At 46.1% G+C, this 25,549-nt stretch overlaps 10 protein-coding genes across 10 annotated transcripts; 6 read left to right on the top strand and 4 right to left on the bottom strand.

Moving 5' to 3' along the window:
- Positions 1–271: 271 nt before the first annotated feature.
- FOMMEDRAFT_166345 (uncharacterized protein) lies at positions 272–2,431 on the top strand (the record flags this gene model as incomplete). Its single annotated transcript, XM_007264140.1, has 1 exon — positions 272–2,431. One exon carries the CDS (start codon positions 272–274, stop codon positions 2,315–2,317), a length of 2,046 nt encoding a protein of 681 aa, XP_007264202.1. The 3' UTR covers positions 2,318–2,431.
- Positions 2,432–3,103: 672 nt separating this feature from the next.
- FOMMEDRAFT_166344 (uncharacterized protein) lies at positions 3,104–5,168 on the bottom strand (the record flags this gene model as incomplete). Its single annotated transcript, XM_007264139.1, has 6 exons — positions 3,104–3,331; positions 3,389–3,654; positions 3,726–3,804; positions 3,876–4,776; positions 4,866–5,019; positions 5,109–5,168. 5 exons carry the CDS (start codon positions 5,166–5,168, stop codon positions 3,427–3,429), a joined length of 1,422 nt encoding a protein of 473 aa, XP_007264201.1. The 3' UTR covers positions 3,104–3,331; positions 3,389–3,426.
- A 217-nt stretch (positions 5,169–5,385) lies between these two features.
- FOMMEDRAFT_132463 (phenylalanyl-tRNA synthetase) lies at positions 5,386–6,926 on the top strand (the record flags this gene model as incomplete). Its single annotated transcript, XM_007264138.1, has 5 exons — positions 5,386–5,407; positions 5,474–6,292; positions 6,362–6,636; positions 6,710–6,783; positions 6,842–6,926. The coding sequence occupies 5 exons, from the start codon at positions 5,386–5,388 to the stop codon at positions 6,924–6,926; spliced, it is 1,275 nt and encodes a 424-aa protein (XP_007264200.1).
- Positions 6,927–7,097: 171 nt separating this feature from the next.
- On the bottom strand, positions 7,098–7,847 carry FOMMEDRAFT_79336 (GrpE nucleotide exchange factor; the record flags this gene model as incomplete). Its single annotated transcript, XM_007264137.1, has 2 exons — positions 7,098–7,652; positions 7,725–7,847. 2 exons carry the CDS (start codon positions 7,845–7,847, stop codon positions 7,098–7,100), a joined length of 678 nt encoding a protein of 225 aa, XP_007264199.1.
- An 832-nt stretch (positions 7,848–8,679) lies between these two features.
- Positions 8,680–9,480, top strand: FOMMEDRAFT_26820 (uncharacterized protein; the record flags this gene model as incomplete). The annotated part of the gene is made up of 1 exon (XM_007264136.1): positions 8,680–9,480. One exon carries the CDS (start codon positions 8,680–8,682, stop codon positions 9,478–9,480), a length of 801 nt encoding a protein of 266 aa, XP_007264198.1.
- Positions 9,481–9,843: 363 nt separating this feature from the next.
- FOMMEDRAFT_26819 (uncharacterized protein) lies at positions 9,844–10,641 on the top strand (the record flags this gene model as incomplete). The annotated part of the gene is made up of 1 exon (XM_007264135.1): positions 9,844–10,641. One exon carries the CDS (start codon positions 9,844–9,846, stop codon positions 10,639–10,641), a length of 798 nt encoding a protein of 265 aa, XP_007264197.1.
- Positions 10,642–11,032: 391 nt separating this feature from the next.
- On the bottom strand, positions 11,033–12,349 carry FOMMEDRAFT_79278 (uncharacterized protein; the record flags this gene model as incomplete). Its single annotated transcript, XM_007264134.1, has 5 exons — positions 11,033–11,137; positions 11,192–11,278; positions 11,333–11,761; positions 11,816–12,032; positions 12,087–12,349. The coding sequence occupies 5 exons, from the start codon at positions 12,347–12,349 to the stop codon at positions 11,033–11,035; spliced, it is 1,101 nt and encodes a 366-aa protein (XP_007264196.1).
- Positions 12,350–12,695: 346 nt separating this feature from the next.
- FOMMEDRAFT_78078 (P-loop containing nucleoside triphosphate hydrolase protein) lies at positions 12,696–17,286 on the top strand (the record flags this gene model as incomplete). Its single annotated transcript, XM_007264133.1, has 22 exons — positions 12,696–12,893; positions 12,951–13,053; positions 13,113–13,124; positions 13,179–13,284; positions 13,338–13,567; positions 13,623–13,672; positions 13,730–13,969; positions 14,044–14,124; positions 14,180–14,323; positions 14,376–14,935; positions 15,001–15,102; positions 15,177–15,326; positions 15,391–15,450; positions 15,518–15,657; positions 15,714–15,826; positions 15,881–16,043; positions 16,109–16,239; positions 16,296–16,417; positions 16,468–16,570; positions 16,635–16,932; positions 16,996–17,051; positions 17,152–17,286. 22 exons carry the CDS (start codon positions 12,696–12,698, stop codon positions 17,284–17,286), a joined length of 3,297 nt encoding a protein of 1,098 aa, XP_007264195.1.
- Positions 17,287–17,702: 416 nt separating this feature from the next.
- Positions 17,703–19,525, bottom strand: FOMMEDRAFT_18252 (uncharacterized protein). The gene is made up of 2 exons (XM_007264132.1): positions 18,701–19,525; positions 17,703–18,631 (listed from the first exon to the last, which is right to left on the bottom strand). The coding sequence occupies exons 1-2, from the start codon at positions 19,351–19,353 to the stop codon at positions 18,517–18,519; spliced, it is 768 nt and encodes a 255-aa protein (XP_007264194.1). The 5' UTR covers positions 19,354–19,525; the 3' UTR covers positions 17,703–18,516.
- Positions 19,526–19,923: 398 nt separating this feature from the next.
- FOMMEDRAFT_18249 (uncharacterized protein) lies at positions 19,924–22,997 on the top strand (the record flags this gene model as incomplete). The annotated part of the gene is made up of 4 exons (XM_007264131.1): positions 19,924–20,797; positions 20,922–21,255; positions 21,329–22,223; positions 22,287–22,997. Coding segments are annotated over exons 2-4 (1,393 nt in total), but the record flags the coding sequence as incomplete, so codon positions are not given.
- Between the last annotated feature and the right edge of the window lie 2,552 nt (positions 22,998–25,549).

Raw genomic sequence — 25,549 nt, 5'->3', positions numbered from 1 at the left:
CCGCCGAAAGCGAACAGGGCCAGACACGCCTAGTTCAATTACAATGGGTTAGGATAAGCACCGGACTGAAGGCAGGTGATGGCCGTCACAGTCTCAACAACTTCTAGCACGCGGACGGCATGCCGTAGATCACCGACGATCGATTGACGCCTTCATTATTTGCTCCCGCTTTGGTCATCATCCAATTATGTAAAGATCGACGCTCGCTTCTTTTCGTCTCGCGTGTTGTGTCGCCGCTGACGAGCCCGCCATCCCGTCGTGCCTTTCTCTCATGCTACGACTCGCGACAAACGTTCCACGCTCGCGGCGAGTCGTAATACAGTGTGCGGCGCTTACAGCGAAACGCTCCTCGGCTCGACATCTGTCGAATGGCACGCAGACGCCCAAGCCGTCCGAGCGTCCCGAAGGCAGTCCAGCACCGCGTCCGTCCATCAACAGCAGTGCCGGTGCTGCCACTCCTCTGAACGATCCACCTCCTAATCTCGACAACGTTGGCATCCCTCCTCAAAACTTTTCAAAACCGACATTGTCTACGTTAAACTTCTGGTACCGCTTCACCAAGTTCTCCGTCATCGGTCTTGCCTTCATCACTGGTGGGACTCTCCTTGGCTTCGAGGCGACACATTTCTGGGTGGAGAATGTTGAGCTCGCAAAACCATCAGATCCAGATGGCGAGCTTGCGCGCTGGGGCTGGATAAGTGAAGCAGAGCGCTGGACAGGAGGCGAGCGCGGAGGGACGGACCCTGCTCTTGGAATGAAGGCTGCTCATGCACTCCGATCCGCTTGGATGGCTCAGCATTGGGGCACAGGTGCAAGTGTACTCAGCTCAAACGCCCTTGCGAACGCGCAAAATGCAAATGCTGCGGTTGAAGCCCGCTTGGAGTATTCTCATGATTTCCTGACTCTGGCGCTTGCTCTTGCGAATGAACGTTTGAAGGATGGTAAACCAATTCGTCCGGAGACGATAATTGACATACTTGCAAGGAAAGCTGCCACTTTGGAGCGTATTGGTTCAAAAGGTTCACTGTATGATGCTCGCGCAGCATATGAACGTGTATGGGATGAGCAAACGCATCTCGGATCGGGGGCCGACGAACTTGCGCGTCTTGCACTCAAGCTCGGCGATGTAAACTCTCGGCTAGGCGATGCAGAAGAGGCACGCTCGTGGTGGGCTCGCTCACTACAGCTTGCTTCAGACGAGTCGCATCTACCTTCTACCTCTAACGCGATTAACTCTTCTGAATCAAGTCTGGAGTTACCTGACTGCCTTCCTGCTTCTCCTCACGCACAACGCACTGTCGCAGCCGCACTCTCCTCCCTCTCCGCATCGTACGCACAACTCGGCCTTCTCTCCGAAGCAAAAGCCGTACAAGACGCCGGGATTACTCTCTTAGCTCCATCACTCCCCTCAAACAGTCTGTCCACACCCTCCTTCTCAGCTTCACCCCAGGATGCAAGCGAGGTTCAACAATCTGCTAGCGAAAAGTCAAATTCAGGTTCACTAAGCGGTAATGATATCGGTAATGCGTCGCCGCCTCAAGCGTTACACAATCTCTACCTCCAACACCGACTCTCCCTCCTCGCACTCCACCGAGCTGAAATCACCTACGCGCTCCGTTTGGCCCCGCCTACGCAGACACTTGAAGAGCTCGCGCAGGCGGCGATTGAGTCTGAACATGTCGTGCATGCGCTTTCTTCCACTTCCGCCTCATCCAAGCCGGGTGAGGGGAAGAAAGAGCTATCGAGCGAGACGACGAAGTTGACTAAAGTGTATGCGAAGGAACGGGTGTTGAACACTCCTGCGAGTAGTCTGTTACGAGACGCGAGGAGGACGGCGTTATATGCTTGGACGCTTTCTGGGATCTTACATGAGAACGCTGCCGCCTTTTCTTCCCCCTCCTCTTTTCCGTCGTCTTCGTCTTCGTCCTCGTCTAAGGACTCGAGTGAATCGTCAACATCAACATCAAAATCCCTCTGGAAGAAAATCTTCACCTCCACCCTCCCTTCTTCCTCTCCATCCACCTCATCCTCATCCTCACCGCTAGACGAAAATCAAGAAACAGAACACCGTGCAGCGCTTCGCTGTTACATGCGTGCACTCGCCTGGGCAGGTATTCCTCTCTCCAACCTCGATTCACTTGACTCCAACTCCCAGGAGACGAAGGTTATAGTTCCAACAAGTTCGGAGTTGTTGGATAGTGAGTGGCGGGTGTTGTGGGGTGGGTATATGCGTATGAAGGAGGTTGTTGTTGCTGCTGCGAGGGAGAGGTATGAAAGGGATAAAGAGAAGGAGGTGAAGAATGATACTAAGACTTGATTATCCCTTTCTTTTCCTCGTATCCATTTACTTTCGAATCCTCGTTTTCTTTCGTTCGATGTTAAAGGTTGACGAGACAATCTGTACACAATATTAATATTTACGTTCACTATCTAATACATTTCCATCCTTCATGTAAGAAAAAAACATTCATAATTAGTTACTATTCGTATTACTCCTTGCAAACTCAATGACAGACAACATGCATTTGGCACGAGTATCGTCTCGTTAATTTCCTAGTCAGAAACAACACAAAAGAACAAAAAAAATAGAAAGAAAGAAAGGAAAACACAGCTTCACCTCAATTTCAAATCTCAATATCAAATCTCACCATGTCAATCAAATCAAATCAAATCAAATCAATCTCTTGTAATTTTCAAATCCCATGTCTATCAAAGAAGCCTGGTACATATTTAAGTGCTATCGTTTAACAAAGAAAGGCAAGACTGAGCGTCAATCTGAAGTCAAATCTAAGCACATTCAATACGTGTAAGGTATACAGTATATACAGTGAGTTAAGTTGTTTCCCGTGTTTCTGCCGAATTGCTGACACGTTCAACTGGGGGTCAACCCTCGAATCAGTAGGCTATGCAGAAAAAGGAGCTAGAAGTCAGTTGAGTGAGTGATTAGTTGAGTTGGAGAGGATAGAATGAGTAGGACGGAACGATTGGCGCTTGAAGTGAGAGGATGTGATGTGATATGTACAGAGGGGATAGTTTTGCGTTCACCTCACAGTAATAGAAATATAGAAAGAGTCAAGAAAACTTTTCTGGCATAGGATCTAATTGGCTTTACAACAAGTGAAATACAGGTGCATCTTCCACACATTGCTGGTTGGATGGTTGTATGATGCATGACATGATCTAGATGAACAGGGTGGTAGTGATATACAGTAGGTGTGTAAATGCTTGAATGGTTTGAAATGGTTTGAAAGAAGATGAAATTACATTATCAAATCACTATGATTGTTAGGTCCAACGCAGCGCGTCATAAAACAGGGACGACAGATTAAAGCTGAGGGGACAAATAAGCTAAGAACGAAACAAAACGAGGAAAAAAACCACAACTCACTACAACCACGAATCGCAAACAAAAACCCATCCATCCGTTCACCAAATGCTATCAGTCGGCACCATTGCCCCATTCCCATCCCGTTTAAACCGCCCTCCTCCACTCTCACCTCTATTCACCGTACACCCCGCATCCCACTTCTGACAACATATCTTCATAACTTCTCCAAGTCGATTAGGATACCGAGCTGGACTGTTCCGTTCGTGAAGCTTTGCGTCGAAGAGTGCGACTTTGTCTTGGCCTGCTAGGAGGTCGAATTGGTTTTTCTGTTGATGATAGTAAAACATTTCAAGGAATCAGGAAATTAGGTTGATGAGGGTTTGAGTACTGCACGTACCTGTAATTGCACCATACGCACCGCTCGTGCATCGTCTCGCATTTTCATTAGCTCTTTCCGTCGTTCTTCCTCTTTCACTCTATACGAACAAAAACACACACAAAAAAGTGAGGAGATTAGCAATTAACTGAATAGGAAAACAATGCAAACCTTGAGTTCACTCCGACCCTTGGAGCAGAAGATGACCCACTCTTGAATAAACTGTTATAGATATCTGGACTTGATAGGTCCACGTCGGCTGTTTTCTGCACGGGTTTACGTGGTAAAGACGTGTGAATGGGTAAACCGCCCGGTGTCGATGTTCCACCCGTGATGTTTGATTTCGCAGCAGCGGTCGCTGCGGTACCTGCACCCGCGGGAGTGGAAGGACCCGAGGACGGTGCGGTGGAGGTTCCGGCAGCGCCGCCGAGTGCCTTGTTTTTCTTAATTGGTGGTAGTTTGCGGACTTTTGAAGCTGAAGTAGGCTGTGCTGGCGTACTACCTTCTTGTTGTTGCTTCATTGCTGGCGTGTCAGCGGGGGCGGTGGAAGATTGTTCTGCAACTGTAACAGTAGATTTTACCTCAGTAGAGGAGCTGTCGACGTTTAGTTCGGAAATCGTTTCTCGTCTTCTCTTGACGCCTGCCTTTATCTCACCACCTCCGGAGGTCGAAGACGCAGTAACCTTCCGCTCATCTTTGACCTGTGTCTCACCGATTCCACCTCCTTTCTCCTTCATACCTTTGCCTCGGCCTCTCCCACCTCCCGTACCACCCTTCCGTCCGCCCTTACGCCGCGGCGAGTCAACGACAAAGTCATCATCTTCATTATCACTTTGCTTCCTCCCAGCATCCATGTAATCCTCGTCCTCGTCCGATAGTACAGTTGATTTCTTCTTATTTCGTTTGCGTGAAAGACCAGGAGTTGGCGTTGGTGCACGTTCAGTGTCGACCGGGTGACTGTCTTCGTTTGAGAATCCAGTGTTGACTATATCCAAATCCATGTCGTCTTCGAAGAGTTTATCTGGATCTGGCGCTTCGTTTTGGTACATACTGGGCCTTCGGCGTCTTTGTTCTGCAAAAGATTAAGTGATAAAATGAGAATCATCGCACTATTAGCATTAATCGCGCCCAGGAGAATGATTGAGTGAAATTCAGACTCACTGGAAGGTCCTGGTTCTTGGTGTTCGTGTGCTTCGTGTGTCTCCTCTTCACTTTCAGGTGGCTCAGAGAGCTCTCCGTCGTCCTCGTCGTCGCTGATGACTCTGCGCTTCTTCCTAGGGGCAGTGGTCGGCGGTGGTGGCAATAGTTCCGGCTTCTAAATGGGACATCATCGGAGCGTGAGCATGAGAATCATGCAGTGCATTTGGAAAATGAATATTCATATCTATTCTATGAATAACTCACCTCGGATGAGGGCCCCACTTGCTGCTTTCTCCCCGGTACTTTGATTTTAAACGACGACATCGGTCATATATGAGAGTAGTCGCTGATGAATGAAGTTGAAGTATTCGTTGACGAGGATAATAAGTGTTTACAGTGGAAGGTAAGGAGTGACTCGGAGGCGTAGTGACTGTGCGCGTTTACGGATGTCACGCTTTCTTACTGGGCGGTAGCCGGCAATATCCGGCCGATCTACCGTACATGCTGCTGAAGTGAAGGAGACTGGAATACATAGGGCACCATGCTCAGGACGCTGTCCTTGCGTCCGTCGCGTAGTTGGTCAACATGGCTGCATTCAGCACAATGTCGTCGATATACTATCGCCTCAGCAGCACCAGTGACAAAACCTGGAACAATCGAAGTGCTCGGTAGGCACTACCCAACAGACTCCTACACAAACATCACTCCTGCCATCCTCTCTCGGCTCAATGCACGGCTAATTGACAAACCTGCGCACCCACTTGCCACCCTCAAGGCGCTTATTGAGGACTACTTCGCCGACTATGCGCTTTTCAGCAGCTTCCCGCCGCTCGTCACCCCGAAGCAGAACTTTGACGACCTCTCCTTCGCGCCTGACCACCCGGGGCGTGCAGTCACAGATAGTTACTACGTGAATAAGGACTTGATGCTCCGAACACATACGAGCGCGCATGAAGTCGAGATCTTCGCGGCGGGACATAAAAAATGGCTCCTTACAGCCGACGTGTTCCGTCGAGACGAAATTGACGCGAGTCATTATCCCATTTTCCACCAGATGGAGGGCGCACGGCTCTTCAAACACGACCGCACAGCAACCTCCGCATCTCTAATCGAAGAAAACGAACGACTAAGCTCTGAACTATCTTATGAAAACGTCCAACTAGAGGATAAGACGCGCGTAGACTCGGGAAACCCGTACCAGTCATACCATGACCCCCAACTCGCAGACCTCGTCACTCAAAATCTTAAATACACGCTCTCGTTAATGTTTTTCAAGCTCTTCGCTGGTGTAGCGGGAGCGTCAAAAAGTAACCCGTTACAAATCCGTTGGATACCCGCGTTCTTCCCGTTTACGTCCCCGAGCTACGAAGTTGAGGTTCTCTTCCGTGATAAATGGCTTGAACTTCTGGGCTGCGGCGTCATCCAACAAGCAACATTGGCCAATTCCAGTACGTCGTGTCTTTCAAATTGGTCTTGAATAAACTACCATCACTAACGACAACGTGACATATGTGTAGAAATTGAGAACGAAATCGGCTGGGCGTTTGGTCTGGGACTCGAACGTATCGCAATGATTCTCTACCAAATTCCTGATATCAGGTTATTTTGGTCGGAGGACCCGCGTTTCCTCGGACAATTCCAACCAGGCAAAATCACGACGTTCAAACCATTCTCCAAGTACCCTGGCACATGGCGAGACGTTAGCTTCTGGTTACCGGAGCGCTTTCACTCGAATGATTTCTGCGATATCGTGCGCGTTGTTGCTGGGGACCTAGCGGAAGAAGTGACACTGGTGATTATTTTTATTACTTGTATTATTGTTCTGCAGATAGACGTGTTGTGATTTGCTGACTTTGATTCTGTAGTTTGATCAATTCAAGCACCCAATGACAGGGAAAGAGAGTATGTGCTTCCGGATCACTTTCAGGTCAATGGAAAGGCAAGTTCTAGCTCGATCCACTTGTCAATACTTCCCTAAGCAATTTCTCTCCCCATAGGAACCTCGAGAACACCGAAGTCAATGTCTTAACCAATATCATCAAGGACCGCGCAACCAAAGAGCTAGGAGTAGAGATTCGTTAATTTGCAAAAGAATTAAGTAATGACTATGCGAAATAATGGGATATAGGCCCGTCTAAAATGTAACCCCCGAGACAAGACAAGACGTATATGTAGCATAGTAGTCCAGTCCATGTCCATCATCGTCTCTAACTCCCCCAAGGTACCACTCCCCTGGCATCACAGCAGCTAGGGTTATGATGATGACTCAGCGGCGACACCGACTTGCGCGGCGCGGAGCGTGCGGTCTTTTATCGTGAAGCCCTGTTTTTGGCAGTCGATGACGGTACCAGGTTTTTTGCCAGGGATGGGCGCTTGGTAGAGTGCCTCGTGTCGATTAGGATCAAAAGCATCCCCTGTTGGGTCGAATGGCTTGACGTTGTACTTGAAGAGGGTTTGGAGTAACAGTCGATGTGTCATCTCGACGCCGTGATGTAGTTCGCGGAGGTATTCTGAGGCGGTCTTCGTCGGTTCTGCTTGGGAATTGGGTGATGTAGAGGTGGAGGAGGATGAAGACGAGTCGGAGGATGACGAAGCGGAGGCGGACTGAGAGGCAGCGGCAGGTAAGTCATCGGCTGGCAATTTTAGTGCGCTTTCCGGGACAGATTTCAGCGCAAGTGAGAGGACGTCAACGGTTTCTAGGAGGTCGCCTGCGAAGCGAGTGATGGCAAAATCCTTGGTCTGTTCCTTCTCTCGTGCGGCATTTCTTTGGAGATTGAGGAAGTCAGCTTGAAGGTAGCGTAATCGACTCTGTGGCAACAAACAGCAACGTCAGCAAAAACTCCATTCGACAATTAGGCTAGATCCAAAGTGAACACGCACTGTAAGGTCAACGACTTCACCCTCTTTTGCTTTGAGCTTCTTCATACATTCCGAGGCGTCCATCTCAGCATTTTCACTCTGCCTGGCACCATTCTCTTGCTTTCTATCACCATTTCCCGACATTTCTTTCTCTCCATTCTCCGAACTTCGCTCCGACGAGTTCTGTTCGTTCTGGGTAGAATATAACCTCGAACCCGACCGGAACGCAAGCGCACGCGCTGCATAAGCTGAGCGTCTTGCTGGCCCCGCCACAGGAGACGAGATACTCGCCGTACATTGGCGCAGTAAAGAAAGTGTCGCTGCGCGGCTCATAACAGCTCAAGGGGAGAGGTTTTAGAAAAGGAAGAAAGAGGAGAAATGAAAAGCGGAGGTTGACGCACTTGAGGCAAGTGGTGAGAAGAGCCGCCAGCAGGTCCGACTCCAAATTTTTGTCACGAAATTCCGGGTGACAAATCATCTAATTATGTAATATAGTGCTCTTGACCGCAAAATACACCTAGAAATGCCAATACTCTGGATAATAATTATGGCTCTGATGAAATTCTACGCTACATAGTATTTTGTTTGCCTTTGGAACAAATTATAACAATGTTGAAAAGGGGGTTACTCTAGTGAAAAATTAGGAACACACATAGCAGTGAAATACTCACTCAAGTAGCACTAATAACTTGAACTTTGCCCAGTTCACGACAATACATGTTCCAATTACATAATCTCTAACTTTGCCCTTCTGACTTACGACATTATTATTATCAATCAAAAAGGTACACATCTAAGTTTTTTTCTGGTAAGTTGCATCAAGATCAAAATGCAAAGGATGATTCCATATCACGACGGATTCTTGCATTATAAGTACCTCCCTCAATTGCATTGTACATATGACCACCTCTCTTTCTTTTAAGCATCCTGTCGAAGACTGAACATTAATTGGTAATAGTCAACTAGAACGGGGAGTATGTCGAAAAAGGAATCTTCTAATAATACAAGAAATTCATCTACTAGTCACAATCCAAGGCATGAATATGATAAGGCATTATCTGGTGCATTCAAAGCTATTGTGAACCCATACATTGAAGTGATACTACAGTATGAGGTCAACTCTTTGTATGAAAGATGCAAGAAGGCACGGGAGGAGAAACACAAAGAGGAAGAGGCAATAAGGACAGTTGCAGAGGAATTTAATTCTTATCAAGCTGCTGACAAAAGCAAGAGCACGGAATTGTATAGAATATATATGCGTCACGCTCTTGGGACAGAGATACAAAAGTATGAAGCAAAATGGGCTTTAGAGGACCTTATAGAATATTTAAATATATTAAGCAGGACAGTTGGGAGATGCCTTGACATTGATACTAGAGGACAGGTTTATATAAGTCAGGACCTTAAGGAGAAAAACAAGGACCTTCAGTCTTTCCTCGTTCAAATGAGAGACGCTGTTAATGCAGCTTTGATTAACAAGGCAAAAATGCTGGGGACACTACAAGCAGCTTGTAAAGCACTGAAAATACTTGCTTCTACTGGCAACAGTGAACAAATAGGCCAAGTTGAAGAAATCTATAAAGGAATCCTTGAATCAGATGGGGAAATGCCTTCAAAGGACGACTCACATGGAGCAATCCAGAAACTCGAATCAGGAAAGGAAAAGATGAAACGATATAAGAGGAAAGCTGAGGCTTTTCAAGTAAAAGGAAGTGTTCATGATAAGTGCAAGGAAGCACGGGAGGAATTTAAGAAAGCTACTGAGGGGAATAACTAGCCATTTTACTAGCACGAACAAGATTGTCTCATCTGTCCTGTTGAATATATAATACTCAATGATTAATCTTTCTCTACTTCACTGGCCAAATAGTAATTTGAGAGCTCAGGAATAGATTCGATTTTTTGAATTGATATAATACCAACAAGGACAAACTTATCTTGCCAAGAGTACACTTTGACGACGACAAAGGTAAATCACATCAAGAAGAACAAGCAAAGATCGTGTCGACATGACAACAATAAACTTTGCAATATATTGTTTATAATGACACCCCTCAACCTCATTATTCGTGTTGTTAACAAGTTAAAACCCAAACACTACCTGCTATTACTACAGTGACTGATTATTGGAATTGGAAGCATGCCCAACAGTAAATCTTCTAAGTGTTCCAATGCTTCTAGTTGTTCTGCAAAGAGTGAATATAATGAGACACGCTCTGGTGCTCTTAAAGCAATTGTTAACCCATACATCAAGGTGAAACTACAGAATGAAATTGATTCTCTATATCAAAGTTGCAAGACAGCACAAGAGGAGAAACAAAAGGAAGGAGAGATTACGGAAGGGACCTGTCGGCCAGGCGAAAGTAAAGATAATACTGACAAAAACACAACTCCCGGGTTGGAAAGAAAGTACAAGGATCAAGATAACCAATCAGGAAAACAGAAAATAATCGTGAAGAGGACTGTGGAAGATCTCATCTTGGACTTGAATGTACTAATTAGTACGATTGAAAGACAGCTTGACATAGATCCTAATCAACAAGGCTACATTGACGAGCACCTTAAGGAAAATAACAATAAACTTAAAGTATTTCTGGTTCAAATCAGAGACACGCTTGATACATCAACAACTTACAAAGAAAAGATGCCAGTCATACTTGATGCTGCTTGTAAGGCATTGGAGACTATCACTTCTTCAGGCAAAGATGACAAGAGACAGAAGGTTGAAGAGATCTATAACAAGATACTTGCTTTGGACAACCAGATGCCACCAATTGATGACACAGAAGAAGCGGCGCAGAATCTCCAATTAGGGAAGAAAAAGATGGAAGAATACAAGTCGAGGGCTGAAGCTTTGCAGGTTGAGGAAAGTGTTCATGACAAACGTGAGGAAGCACTGGAGGAATTTAAGAATGCTACAGGGGAAGCAAAGAGTTAATTGATTGGTAAACGTGATAAAATGTTTTGTTTTAATGTTTACAGTGCTCAGAATGCATAACCCATCTTTGCTACCAAATAAACCATTGTGATTCGTTTATTTAATTTATTTACCTTTTTATTCGCGTAATAAAGCGTGTCGTCATCTAGTGTACAAAGGAAGATCAGAAATGGTGTACATAGTAGTAAGACTTCAAGTTTCCACAGCGATAGATAGCATGGGTTCAATTCAAATGGTATAGACAGCATGGTGAGATATTACTCCGTTAAACGGCGTGGGAAACGAACGTAAAAGAATAGACATGGACATTAAGATTCGGAGGGGAAACAAAATGATTTAGTAGGAAGGGTTGGAAGACGTTCACTGATTAAATCTGCAGCATAGCTAGAGGCTAATAGCGGTCTGATTCGTAGTCGTTCCAGTAGTCGATAACTTCGGCTTGATGTGTCATGACCGCTTTGTCGAAGCGAACAGGATTGACGCGTGGATTGACGAACTGCGTATCCAGATTAGTCAGTTGAAAAGTTTTAAACACACTATCATCTCCGACCTTTTCGTTATATTCATTCATTACTTCCGCGGAGAGGATCTGCTTGTCTTTCATCAACCCTGCGTAGCTACTGCAAAGAAGATGAATCTGAAAATAGACATGAGATAAATTTACTCGGCGTTTCGTGCAAGGAAAACCCACTTGGAGACCGATAATACCCATAATCGTGAACATCACAATCCAGTTCGAACCGGTTGTCGCCACCCACAAGAACGCGTGAGCAGGGGAGTACACCGCGAAGAGACTCATTTCCAGTTCACCGGGCTCCCATACGCTCAGCTGTTGCACGCGTTCTACACGTGCGCCCTCGGCGACGCGCGGAGCCGGTGGCTTAAAGTTGAGTAAGAAACGCCAGGAAACGGAGAACTGATACCAAAGCCAAGAGAATACACGATACAAAAGCGAAGGTGTCTCAGGTGGGGTAAGGTCTATTTGCGCGTCGACGAATGCCGCACGAGGTGAGTTGACAAGTGTAGTCCTATGGTGGAGGAAGTAGACGCGGTTCTGAGAGAGAAGGCGGAAGGCATTGTAAAAGGAGGCGGCAATAAGGAGGAAGGTTACAGGCGTTGTCTGGAAGCTCGGAATAAACTATGAGAATATTTGCCTTTGATGGATCAGACTCACCCAGTCAAACCAGCTTGTACCTCTGTGCTCGTTGTACAGATCGGCCCACGGTAATTCTTCCTCGGCGACTTGTCGGCTTTGTGAAACACGAACCAAGAGGTTAATTACGTGTAATGAGCCACCAATTATCCACGCGCTTGGCTTTGGGTCTGGTAGGGGGACATTATGAGGGAACATTGAGATCTCGTCTACAATCCTGCTGGGCAAGGATGAAATTCTGACCATTTAAGTTAGCGACCAAAATGTACCGTTAATTTACAATTTCATTCACCTTTTGAACAGACCGGGTCGTTTAACGACACGTTTCTGCGCATTTTTCAGACCTGCTTCACTTTTCCGGGCCGCTCTGGCTCTAGCACCATCCAGTGGACCACCATAAGGAGGCGGCTTTCTAAGGCGGACAGCCTCCCAATCGAATGGTTGCGACGCCGAACGTGAAGGTCCTTCTGTAGGTGGAATTGACTGTGCCACCAGCTTGGAAGGAGATATCTGTTGCAGTCCACCAGCAAGTGAGGATCGCGGTGTTCGGGACATGTGAGACGCCAAGCTGGCGCGTCCGCCGTTTACTGGCGACTTTGGAGGTGTGCCAGTACCGATGTCAGAGAATGCACGGCTCTGTCGTCGAGAGGGCGCCTCTGGCACAACTTCTGCCCTGCCGTTTGCTTTCATGAAGTTACGGAACATCATGCTAGGTTGAGGGACAAAGGTGAAGGTGAACAAGGGAGCCGCACGTAACATGCGACAAACGCGACTCGCGACGTAACGCGTGTGACATAACGTGATTCCTCCAATGGCACTGCGCGTGAGCGCCTCTTCCACGCCTGCTATCCTTGCCTCATTCCGCCACGACTGTAGCGGTGATACGACCACTTTCACAGGTATGGGGAAACGCAGGACCTCCGGAGTAGAAAGCGACGAAGACGATGCTGAATTTGTAACGTCTTCCAAACGCGCCCGCGTCGAAGACGACGATGACGACCACGTCCGAGAGGAGGAGAGTGACGAGCAGAAGGCCTTCGAGGCCAGGTATGGCGAGCTGGTCAGAGCTTCAATCGAAGCGAAGCAACACTACCAAGGAGTGAGTCTGGCAATCTACCGGATTTGCTTACTATTTCTGAAAGCGAGCGTATCTTAGAGGATTGCCGACTGTGGCATTATTCAATCATTAGAAATGCAACAATTTATGTGCCACCCGCGCTTATCGTTCACTTTTGGCCCGCAGATAAACTTCATTATTGGTACGCGTTTTTTTGCGTATGCTCAAGAAAGTGCTTCTCACCAGAATTTGCCCATACAGGACACAATGGAAGTGAGTATTCATACCATAGATCTCGAGACTATACGCAATGAACGACTGTGATAGGCGGAAAGAGTGCAGTCCTATCCGCTTTGACAATCGCACTGGGCGGTAAGGCCATCACTACAGGCAGGGGTAGCGGCCTTAAGTCGTTCATCCAGGAAGGTAAAACGTGAGTACAAGGAGTCAAAATATTCAGTCTTTCGGTTTAATCGCTACCGATAGATGGTCAGAGGTAACGATAACCCTAAAGAATGAAGGAGAAGACGCATACAGGCCGGACGTCTATGGCAAATCAATCACTATCATTCGAAACTTCACCAAGGCAGGTTCCACCGGATACAAGATCAAAAGTAGAGATGGGAAGACCGTCAGTACTAAGAGAGAAGAGTTGGCAAAGATCTGCGATCATATGAACATCCAAGTCGACAATCCCATGAATGTACTGACGCAGGGTAAGGAGTGTCAATGCATCCCTTGAACTTTGCCGTGTATTTACTGTCCTATTAGATTCGGCACGACAGTTTCTCAGCACTTCTCACCCTACTGATAAATACGAAGTAAGGCTTTCTTCGCAGTCAGAAGGAGTTGCTATTGCTTATTGCTTCCTTCATAAGTTTTTCCTCAAGGCCACGCAACTCAAACAACTGAGCGAAGAGTATGAGTCTTGTCTCGAGAACATTGGGAAAACATACAAGATTTTGGAAGCGAAGAAAGAGGTCTTGCCCGAGCTGAAGGCTACTGCTATCGAAGCGCAAAATCGTTATAAGGGAGCACAGCTAGCTTTGCAGACAAGAGGAAGAGTGACCGAGCTGAAGCAAGAGCAGGCATGGGCGTTTGTCCAAGATAAAGAAGAAGTAAGGATTCTCAGCCTGAATGATTCTCAATCCTCCTCCCTATTTGCGTACTCATGTTTGTGGGCCGCCTGTAGGAAATGAAGGCAAAGATCGACGAAGTCGCTAGGAGATCGCGAAAGCTGCCTAAGCTCAAGGATAAAGTTGATGCAACCAAAGTACGACATGACCTCTCATAATCGTACTTTAATGCTTATTCGACGGTTCTCGTAGAAACTACACGATGAGCATAGCGAGAAGATTGCGGACCTCGAGACTGAGATAAAAGATCTTGGTGATATTAATCATCTAAACCTTCAGCAAGCCGAGATCAAAGGCAAACTGAAGGCCAACAAGACGAAGCTTCGGGAGTATCAGGTATATAAGCTTGCAGCTGGCCCCTCGGATGCTCATTAATACCACTCTTTAGGCTAGCGAGAAGGAGATGAGCATCGAGCTAAAGACGGCCAAAAATACGATCGAAGACCTTCAAGAGAGGATCGCTACCGAAACAAGGAAGCTGCAAGAGGACAAGAAAGCCGAACAAGAGGAACGGCAGCGTAAGCTGGAGGCGGCCAAGAAGGCTGTCAGTGAGCACGAGGCCCGCCGGAACGAGATCAACGATCACCTTCGTCAATTCGAGGAGGATATGGGGCCATTAAAGACTAAAGTTGCCGATACCGAAACTACTTTGCAGAATAGCAAAGCAACAATGGAATCCTGTTCTCGCCGGTTGAACGAGCTTAACCGACAAGCAGTCGACAGTGTCAGTGTTTACGGAAACAATTTGCAACAGATTCTGGAGCGAATCAGTACAATGACATGGCACGGCAAGAAACCTGTGGGCCCTCTGGGGTTATATGTTTCATTGCGTGAGCGGCAGTGGACAGACATTATTCGTGCAACTCTGGGATCGTACATGACGTCTTTTGCTGTCACTGATGCCCGTGATCGAGTACAGCTGAGAAAGTTACTAGTGGATTCAAAAAAGTAAGCTCGAGCCTTCGTCATTTGGTACAATCATATCTGACGTCTATGTCTATGCCATTTTGCAGTGGCCATATGCAAGTATTCGTCGCATCGGATGATCTATTTGAATACGAAAGCGGTGAGCCTCCAAGGGATAAGGTCACTATATTGCGAGTGCTTGAGGTGACGTCTATCTTAATCTGCCTATTAAACAAGTTATTATAACTTTGTTTGATTTGGTGTAGTTTCCTAATAACCCTAGTGGTGAATACGTGAAACGCATACTAATCAACAATAGTCGGATTGAACGCACTTTCCTTGCTCCCACTCGCGTGGAGGCTGAGCGTCTTGCGGAAGAGGCGAATGGTGGTACAGCCATATCGGCTGACTTTTACAGGGTGACGGCCTATCCGTGAATACTCTTTCTGCGATATGACAGCAACCCAATTGGACATCTCTAACAAATTTTTGTTTAGCGAGGGCGGCTCATACTCGCAACCAATTCAGGAGCTCAGGAATGAAGATCCCAGAATGCGGTATTTCGCACACGAAAATCCTCAAGCAGAGAGACAGTGAGGTTCCAGAATCATATCAATAGTCTAGGAAATTAATCTTTGATTGCAGACATTGGAAGGAAAAAGGAAGACAGGCGGACGAAGCATATCAGCAGGCGAACACCGAGATGCAGAAGTACAGGCAGGAACTAGACGAGCTGAATAGACAACGTGCCATTCGCAGTGTACGTCCCCGCCGATATATTTTAGTCTGTTATCTAAATGGCTTTTCCACAAGAACGAAGCAAAGGGTATCGAAAACAGGCTTTTCAAACTGAAGCAAGACCTGCGTACCTTGCAGAATGAGCACAACGATGATATTCCGGTCAACATTTCTTCCTTAGAAGAGGCCATGAAGGTTCGTGAATAGTACCTTACCTTGTCGACGGATGACCGAACCGGTTGTTGCTAGGAAGCGGAGGAGACCAAAGAGAATATCGTGAACCAGTTTAAGGATCTCGTCACAGCTAAGGGCGAGGTGGATAACGAGCAAAAGCAACTGCTGACAGAGTTGAAAAAGATAACGGCTCAGGTGGACGAATTTGAGAGCAAAAGAAGTGATTTGGAGGTACGTCGTAGCCTGAATATATAGCGATAACGAGTTTGATTCCGATCAAATTTTTGAATTTGCAGAATGAAGTTGTGGATGCTTCCGGAAAACGCAGTCGAGCGCAAGCAGAGATGAGGACTTGCGAAGAGAAACTTAGAGTGGAACAAAGGGCGATCGCTGAGCTGGAGCTAGCCGCGAAGAACCTGCAGTTGGAATTCGAGGTACGAATGTCTCTGGTATTGTTTGACCTATCATACCTGATCGCAGCTTTAAATAGAATTGGACGAGACACGCTGAAGAGTTCTGCGATGGCAAGAGGGTCGAAAATCCTCGTAAATCGACTGAAGTTGAGCGTGAGCTGAAGTCTGTCCAGGCGGCGCTCAAGCAACAAGAGAAAGAGTAAGCACTTTCTTGTGGTCGCGCTTTTCAACGTTGCTAAATCGATTTAGGAATGGAGCAACTCTTGAAGAACTAGAAGAAGCGCTTCAAGAAGCCAAGCAGAAATATCAAAACACGGAGCAAGATCTCAAGAACCTATCGAAACTCAATAGGGTAGGGTTTATGCTCTTCTTTGCTTCTTTTTCGAGAGGAAATCTAACATCACCCAAACATTAAGGCTCTAAAAGAGTCTATAGTCAGACGGCTGCAGCGCTGGCACGACTTCCGACGACACATCGCACTCCGCACCAAGTTACAATTCCAGCACCATCTTGCCATGCGAGCTTACTTTGGGAAAGTGCTATTCGACCATGACAAGCAGAAGTTGGAGCTGAAGGTGCAGACGGACGACCAGGCTGCAACGCAAGGGTTGAATAAGGATCCGAAGTCGTTGAGTGGGGGCGAGAAGTCGTTTGCGACGATTTGTTTGTTGCTTGCGCTTTGGGAAGCTATTGGGTGTCCGATTCGTTGTTTGGGTACGTGTTGATATCCGAGTCAGAGAGAAGGGTGGTGTTGGACTAATGAGTGTGTGATTGCAGATGAATTCGATGTCTTCATGGATGCTGTCAATAGGCGTATATCCATGAAAATGATGGTATGTTTCTCCTTTCCCTTCTTACCTTCTGTATCTTCCTTTCTCCTCTCCCTTCGACTGGTATTCACTGATACACCTATCTATCTATCTAACTCGACAGATCGACACTGCCAACGCGTCAGACAGCAAACAATACATCCTCATCACGCCTCAGGATATGAGTACTGTCGCTTTTGGTCCGACTGTGCGTGTACATCGGATGGGCGATCCGGAGCGTGGGCAGACAACGCTTTGAGTCGTTAAGTGATGTTCCAGTTTCTTTTTCCCCTTCTTTTTGGTAGGTGCCTTCTTTTGGATGGTGGGTTTACTGAAAATACTAATACTTTCGGTCTTCCTACCATAGTTTGCTTACTCTCACTGGCTTTAGTAGACCTTGTGCATTTCACTTACCTATTTTCTCTAGCTTTTTGCTTTTTGTGTTGACTATTCGTTACCATCACAGTTAACAGCTAATCAGTGCTCCTACACAAATTCGGTAATGCCTACCAATACTTTCATCTTTATTTCTAACACAACGTTACAATAACAAAATTCAACCGAAGTGGTTTTCATAAAGCAGATCGATTCTTGTGTTTCTTCATCGTGTATCAGTCAATGTTGATCAATATCCATTCTAGGTTGTTGTATATTGTGTCAAAAAAACAAACAAGTGATAAAAGACATCAGGCATTGAGCTCATGCAAGTCAATTCCAATTGTTCGTGAGGACTGATAGTGTAAGTAAAATGATATAATTGATGAGGATAGGTATCGCTGTAAGTAGTGGTAGTAGTAATAGGAAAAGGCAGTACAGTTGTGTAAGACAAGACAGAAAACCCATCTCGCAGAGGCGAAACAAGTCTAAGGAATCCAAGACGAGCAAGGAAAAGGAAAGCCAACAAGACAGCAACAATACATCGATGTGCGTCGCGGACCACGCCGCCAGAGTGGGAGGGGTAGGGGAGTGGGGGAGTCATGAGTTCATTTCATTAAAAATATCCATCCAACTAAGTATGTAAAATGCATGCGAGCCGTTTACCAAAGCCGTCGACGCAAGGGATTGCGTGCACGACGAAGGGTGATTGTCTCCTCTTCCTCCTCTTCGTACTCTGGTTCAGCAGAAAGCGGTACATTCTCATAGATGATCTCGGATATGGTCGTAGGAATGCTTGGTGGCTCGGATGGTGCACTGAAAGAGACCGGACGAGGGAACTCGGCAGGACGAGTGCTAGCAGGGGCCGGAGCAGCACTAGAACTCGCAGCAGGCGGCGGCAGGGGTACGGAACGTTTATCGGTGTATGTCACTGGCTTGTCAGAAGGGGGAGGGGGAAACGCCTAAACCGAAAGACAACACAGAGGTCAGTAAGTCCTGATACTGGTGGGGGTAGGGAGGAGGGACCGTCCCGAACCCCAGACGAAGGAGAGGGAACGATCCGTACAAGTTGAAGAAGGCAGGAATATACGGGAGACTTAAGCCCTCCTTCGTCTCAGAGCTCGGAGCGGCGGGGATTGGTAGGAGGTACCTTGATTTTGCGCTTTCCACCCGCTGGCGTGTCGATCACATACTCCTCCTCAATCACCTGTGGATCACCGCCGAGTGCACTGTAAAGGTTGTGAAGTGTCGGGTTAGCGGAAGTAAAAAAATGTGAAAAAAGAAATAAACGCGCTCACATGAGCTGTTCAATGATCCACGCCTCGCGACGCTGCGCGTCGTGCTCGCGGCGGTTCAAAATCTCTTCGCGACGGCCCATGTCCTTTTCACGATCAGCGACCTTAGTTTCGCGCTGAATGAGATCCTCGATACGCTTCGTCAGTTCGCTCGTATTCGTGTCGTGAGTCGGCAGGGGTACAGGAACAACACCATTTTCGGTGTGATGGATAACTTCCTTGTAGATGGTTTGTACAGGAAGGGCATTCTCGATGTACTCAGTTACGGTTGCATAAGGCTGGCAGGTAGCGAGTGCCCCAGCAAGAATCTCAGCTTCACGTTGAGCGACTTCACTTTCTCGCTTGGCGACTGTGTGTTCACGAGCAACGAGAGCCTCAGAGCGACGCGGGTTGAAGAAAGAGCCCCAAAGACCAGCACCGTTAGTCGTCGAATCACCACCACCACCACGGAGAGCATCCATGGCATTAGAGGCGGCAGAGCCTGCTCCTCGGGTTGAGGGCAGAGAGAGCATGACTGCGAGAACCGCAAGGACGAGCGAAAGGATGAGCAGAAGTGTTGTCGATGAGATTGTTCGGTGATGGTGGTGCGAGCGCTCTCGAATCACGCGTTCACGCTCGCGGTCACGGTCGTGGTGGGAGGACGAAGGGTTTGCCATGTTCCTTACACTAACAGATGCGGAGGGGGAGATTGAAGTCGCTGCGGGAACTGAGCGAGATGGACGATCGTATGTGACAAACGAGGTTGTGGCCGACGTGGTGGGCGACAAGGGGGGTGACGGGCGACGATGAGCTCGACGGCGTCGAGGAAGACGAGGGGGACGAGGGGAAGATGGGGATCGCGGTGAAGGAAGAAGAGCAAGAACAAGAGGACGAGAAAGTGCGCGGACAGAAAAGTTGAACATTGGGTAATAAATAATTATTGGTCAGCTTGTTTGGCTACTATATTTGCACACCACGAGCGTATTTGTGCATATGTGGACACCATTTCGCTTCCGGTCCCCCAGAACGTGCATCTCCCGTCGTTTGGTGCGTGTGTATCCAGCGTGTGCATCTTTCGGTGCATTCTCTTAGTGTCCTTTTGTTCATTAAAATCCTGTTGCTGTAACCGTACGTCTTATAACATACAGTTCAGCGAAGTGCGGCAGTTCACGGGGAGAACTAACAGGCCTGTCGATCCCGTCGGAAGTTACTCATTAAAAAAAAACAGAATTAAGAAGCCAGAGGTTATTCCAGTGCTGGGCCCTGTATGCCTCCGCCGTTCAAGAAGTTTAGGTGTAAAGTGAGCATTGAGTCATAGACGCCCATTGTCCTTATTCTAATACTCATCCCTTTTCATCCACATCTAATCACCCCGGCTTTCCCAGTGGTACAACGACTCTGGCCATCCGCGCGTAAACCCGTGGAAACTTGAGCAAGATGCCCCCGACCGGACAGGCTGCAGGTTCACAGCGTGGAAGTGTATCTACGTCCACCCAGAGGATCCAACCTGGGGCACAGCACAACGCTCTAAACCACCCAAGGCCTATGAATACCCTGATAATCAGGTTCCGAGGACACCAAGCCCGTTCGGTAGGATACGCAGAACTAGAAGTCCGGAGCCGCGCGTCAAGTACGAACCACAGTCTCCTCGCCTTCCGCGTAATGGCCAGTCCTCCGACAGAAGCAGGACCCTATCCCAGGAATTTCGTCGGGATTCGTTGTTGGACCGTGTGGACAACCGACCACCGCCGTCTCCCTATCCACTGGCTCGTGGAAGGAGCGCAGAGCGGGTCTGGGAGACTAACAAGGGCCACCGTACACCGCAGGACTTCTCTCGCGACAGAACCAACAGCGATCGAGAAGAAGGCTTCATTAGTGATCGAGAACGCACCGAGAGCAACAACGACTGGGATCGTGCCAGTGATAGAGGTTCCGAACGCAGTCGTGAATTCATAAGATCTCCTGTACGGCAGAACAGCAAGGCCACCCGTCCGATATTTAGTGTCAAACCGATGTCCTTGGATGGCCATGGGCATAAAAGAACAGCAAGCGGCGACAAGACAGGATCTACATCTCCTTCTCTATTAGAACGTATGGCCTCTGCTCCGAGACAACCTCGAGGTACGCTAATTTCTTTCGCGTCTATCATCCCGAATCTAATCATTTTTGGATGGATCTCTTACGCCCGGATTTTCGCGATTAATAACTTACATAAATAAACACGGGGTGACTAACTCAATTTCAGCCCTGGATCGAGCAATTGATCGCAATCCATTACCACCCCCCGACCCGCCGCCTTCCATCCCTCCTCCTCCGCCTCCCTTCAGTCCTTCGCGTCCATCTAGTCGTAGTAACAGTAACTCTTTTACAACTGCTGGTCCTCCACCAGAGAGCACAATGCCCTCGGCGCGTTCGTCAATGCCACCTCCGCCAACGCCTGTCTCGGCCACCTCCACTGTTACGACGTTCCCGCCCGCGTTGCCGCCAAAACCAGCGTTCCTCAACCCTCCTAATGATTCTTTGAAGAAAGAGTCGCTTACACGCGAGGAGCGCAGGAAGCTTTGGGGGGAACGCATAGAGTGAGCTGTTCCTTCACGCTATTAATACTATTATGACTGTCTTATATTGACTACCTTTTCTTTCTCTGAATAGATTACTCTTCGAAGCAGGCGCTGCAAAAAGAGCATACTCTGACTGCGTCACGGACGTCAAAGAGAAACAAGTTTTCACTTCATCAGAACGAACTGAGCGTCTCGGTGATGCTGTGCGCGAGAGCATAACGCGTTCTCTCCAAGCAGCAGAAGCGAAACGTGAAACGGCGCGTTCGCGTTCGTTATCTACGCATGAGAAATTGCTGGAACTCGATTTTTGGCCTGTCCGTCGACGACCCGAGTTAACCGAACTTGTAAAGAGGGAGGAAGAAGAGAAGGTGATTGAAGATGGACATGCGGAGGTGAAGAAGCAGGCGAGTGAGCTAGGGGACGCGTTGAGTCGGATTGATAGGCAGTTGAAGGAGGTGACACAGTTCGTTGCGTCGCGTACAAAGTCTAATGCTGTGCCAACTTCTACACCGATGGATGGGGAACCGACGGACGCGACTGCGCGCGCGACAAAACGGAGGAAGGTTGGAGAGGATAGCGCATATACGAGTGATTCGGGCTCGACAACGCTGGGTCGTGCGTCTCCCTCCCCCGCTGCATCTGCGTCTGCAGCCATCGCACGTCAGCACCGCCAAATTCGAAAACGACTCACAAAGCTCGAATCAGACTTCCACGAACTCGAGAACCTCTACATCCAATCCGAGCATGACGCACAAGAGGAGCTCGAGTCGCAGGTAGATCATTATGTCGACACTAGGCGTGAGGAGTTTGTTAAAGAACCGCTCGCGCGGGTTACGCGTTTGGAAAAAAACGTAGAGCGGTTGGACAAGGACGTGAAGGTGATTGTTGTGGAGCTTACGGAACTTATTGGTGCCGAGGAGGAAATGAGGGAGGTGATGAATAATATTATGGAGGAGCAGGCTCGTGCAGAGGCAGAGGGTGCCAGGGTAATTTTTTTTATCTTTCTCTCTCCTTCTTATATGTTCTTGGTACTGACACATAACGCACAGATCCGTGCAGCTACTGTTGAGAGTATCTTCCGAGGCAACGATCTCCAAGAACAACTCGAAGCTCAGCTCAAAGAATGGGAAATCGTCAATGCCAAGCTCGCGTCCCTCGAAAAAGAAAAAGAAAAAGAAAAAAATAATTCGTCATCCCATCTTCCATCCCCCGAGTCACCCTCCTCAGATCCGTCGTTGTCTTTACCACCCGCACACACACCAACACTCCAACATCTCTTCACTCTCCTCTTTCCGCACGTCCTCGATGCCATTCGTACCAAGTTCGTCGTGCCTCACCTTATTGAAACGAAAGAAGACGTTGTGAAGATCATTCGTGAACAGTTACACGAGAACTTACCCCAGGAGGTGGAACTTGTAAGGGAGAAGGTGGAGAAGATTACAAAAGCACCAGAGGTAATGACTCTTCTACAGAGTGCTGGTATGCTAGGCGTAAATGGCGTTGGTAACGTCAGTAGAGAAGAGGGTGGGCATGCAGGGTTGAATGGTCCTCATACTCAGGTGAACGGGAAAGGGAAAGGGACTAGTGAATCAACAACAAATTCACCCCCAATACCTTAACCCTTGTTCCTTTATTCACTGCTATATTTTCACTTTGATCCCTATCGTACTTTGACTTCTCTATTGTTATTTACACATATTATAATCCCTCTTACCCTCAATTGTTTATAGATGTAAGGCCGGAGCCTCACTCAGGAACACAGAACGGGCAATAATATAGGATTGAGCTCTAGTGACCTAAGTACAGAAGTAAGGTACAAAGATAAGATTCAAAGTAGCTACCTACAACCCCTTTATATGTATTCTAAGTCATGTGTGTAACCTCAGAGGTTACACTCTTCCCTACTCTAAAGAAATTGAAAGGGGGGAGGGGTAGGGGAGTGTAAGATTATGAGTTAAGAAAAGGAAAGGGAAAGTAATAGTTGTTGAAGAGTATCCAGAACTAGGTCAAGTAGAAGATTCAAGATACTAGCTCACCTGAAGAAAGAGGAAATCCTGCTAACACAGTCTTTAGCTTAGAATAAGAAAGTTTGGGACACAGAATTAGAGAGTAATGACAAAAGTAAACTAACAGAGCTCTCTAATTTAGAATTGCAAATGACTAGGACAATATTACTTATATAGACACACCTTCAGATACTATTGTTAATACAGTTAAGAACATGAATGTTAAGATTGTTAGGATTACAGGATTGGACCTATTTCATTTTCTTTATATCTCTGTCAGTTTTGTAAAAAAACCAACATTACTACTGGATTTTTATGATTCTTAACATCTTATCTATTGTTCTACAAAGTTTCATAGAGATTGTTGTAGTATTGAGTGCAGGAGAGAGCTACAGAGATACAAGGTAGTGTATACAATTATAACACAGCCAATCTATTTCTTACCTAATATAGTAACTTGTGCCTCTTTTGTGTAATAGTCTCTTAGTCTATATTCTCTAATACACAATACTCTGTTAATTCTTCCTGGCCTCTAATATGCCTGTTAGCTTTACAATATTTGTTCTTATTATTTCTTTAATCTTATTCTTAAGTTTCATTCCTTACTTTACTCTTGTTATTTAGTTATTATAAAAAGCAGCCTGTAAATACAGTAGTTCCTTAGTTTTTTGACTCTTCTTGTATTCCTACTTGTTCTCCTAGCATAAATCCTAGCTGGTAGCTTTAGGAATATAGTTGGATTAAGGGCTGTAGGTTTACATTTACAGTTTAAGAGTGTTATTAACCTAGAGAACATATCTCTTCTAATATAAGAGTCAAAAAACTTATCTCTACCTTAATACTACTCTTAGTCTGAGCCACTACTTGATCAATATCCTCCTAGTCTAAGCTACTGTTTGACTACCCTCTCTATCTAATCTAACTCTCCTTTGAGTCTAAAATACTGTTTGATTTGTTTTCTACATATAGTTAGAGCTACTACTTAACTTTTTCTAACTCAAGCTACTACTCAGTCACTCCTCCTACTCAATCTGCCCAATCTGCCCAATCTGTCTAATCTAAGCTACTACTTAGTTAGTTTGCTAAAACTGAGCTACTACTTGTTTGAGTATTCCTTACTCTCTTTATAAGCTTACCTTTTACTTTCTTAAAGAACTATTAAACTGATTTACTATCTTATTAATTCTATATTGTCTCTCACTCATTTGTTACTTTATTTTTCTATTATTTTATACTCTACTCTTAAGGTTGTATTACTACTATCCTTTACTCTCTTTCACTCTTTTGAGTTTGTGTGTTGTCTTTACAATTTACATAGTTATACTCTTTTCTAAACACTTTTTAACTTACTACTTGTAAAGATCAATTTCTAGCCTTTATTTACTGGTTGACTAGAGTCTCTCTCAAGTAGTAATACCTTTAGGAACCTTATAGTCTGAAAGTCCAGTATTGTCTTACAGTTATTTAGTATTATTAGATAAGAGTTACTAGATTGTGTTTAGAACAAATATAATCCTCTATTAACACTAGTATAGTAGTGTTAACTATTACACTAAAAGGCTAGTATAATTACTAATTAGTAATCTATACTCTACACTCTATATAAGTACATGTTACTAAATTAAGGTACTGTCCTTAATAGTAGCTGTTCACATATAGTAAGCTACTAAGCTTATACTTCTTTACACATTCTAAACTTTAGTATGAGTTTTCCTTATATAAGACTCTAAGGGTTACTATTTCTGACAGAGCCTTAAGCTGAACCTGTTCAACCTACTCTAGAGATTGAACTGCCAACCTTGATCAGTGATTATGTAATCCTCTGTCAACACTAGTGTAGTAGTGTCAACCATTATACTAAAAGGCTAGTATAATTACTAATTAGTAATCTATACTTTACACTCTATATAAGTACATGTGTAAGCCTGTTTAACAACTTACAACAGTTTCTACACAGTTCTGTACCTGTCCTAGTATAGAACTGTGTATCCTACACACAGATTCTTATAGTAGCTTACTAAGTTACACACTTTTCCTTGTAATTGTATTAAGTCCCCTTTTCATTATAACTACCTTCCTTATATTCTTAGATACATACTATCCTCTTTGTCTTCCTCTTTAAGTATGTATTATGTTCCCCCTTTTTTGTTCCTCCTTTTATTTTCCCCTTTAAGTATAGACTATTTCCTTAGTATATATAGTTAGTATTCTTTACCTTTATTGTATTAGTTTGTATTTCTGACTATAATAAAGGTAAGTTCTTTGTTAGTATATGTATCAGTTTGTATTTCTAACTATAACAAAGA

This window comes from Fomitiporia mediterranea (assembly GCF_000271605.1).
Source record: "Fomitiporia mediterranea MF3/22 unplaced genomic scaffold FOMMEscaffold_3, whole genome shotgun sequence".
NCBI classification, from domain to species: domain Eukaryota; kingdom Fungi; phylum Basidiomycota; class Agaricomycetes; order Hymenochaetales; family Hymenochaetaceae; genus Fomitiporia; species Fomitiporia mediterranea.
This window is presented reverse-complemented; position numbering and strand designations above follow the sequence as displayed.

What these genes read in the sequence shown, in the direction of transcription:
- FOMMEDRAFT_18252 (XM_007264132.1), bottom strand. Translation starts at nt 19,353, where the DNA reads ATGGCAAACCCTTCGTCCTCCCACCACGACCGTGACCGCGAGCGTGAA. An exon ending in TGGATCATTGAACAGCTCAT is followed by an intron (nt 18,632 to 18,700) that starts GTGAGCGCGTTT and finishes CAACCTTTACAG; the next exon opens with TGCACTCGGCGGTGATCCAC.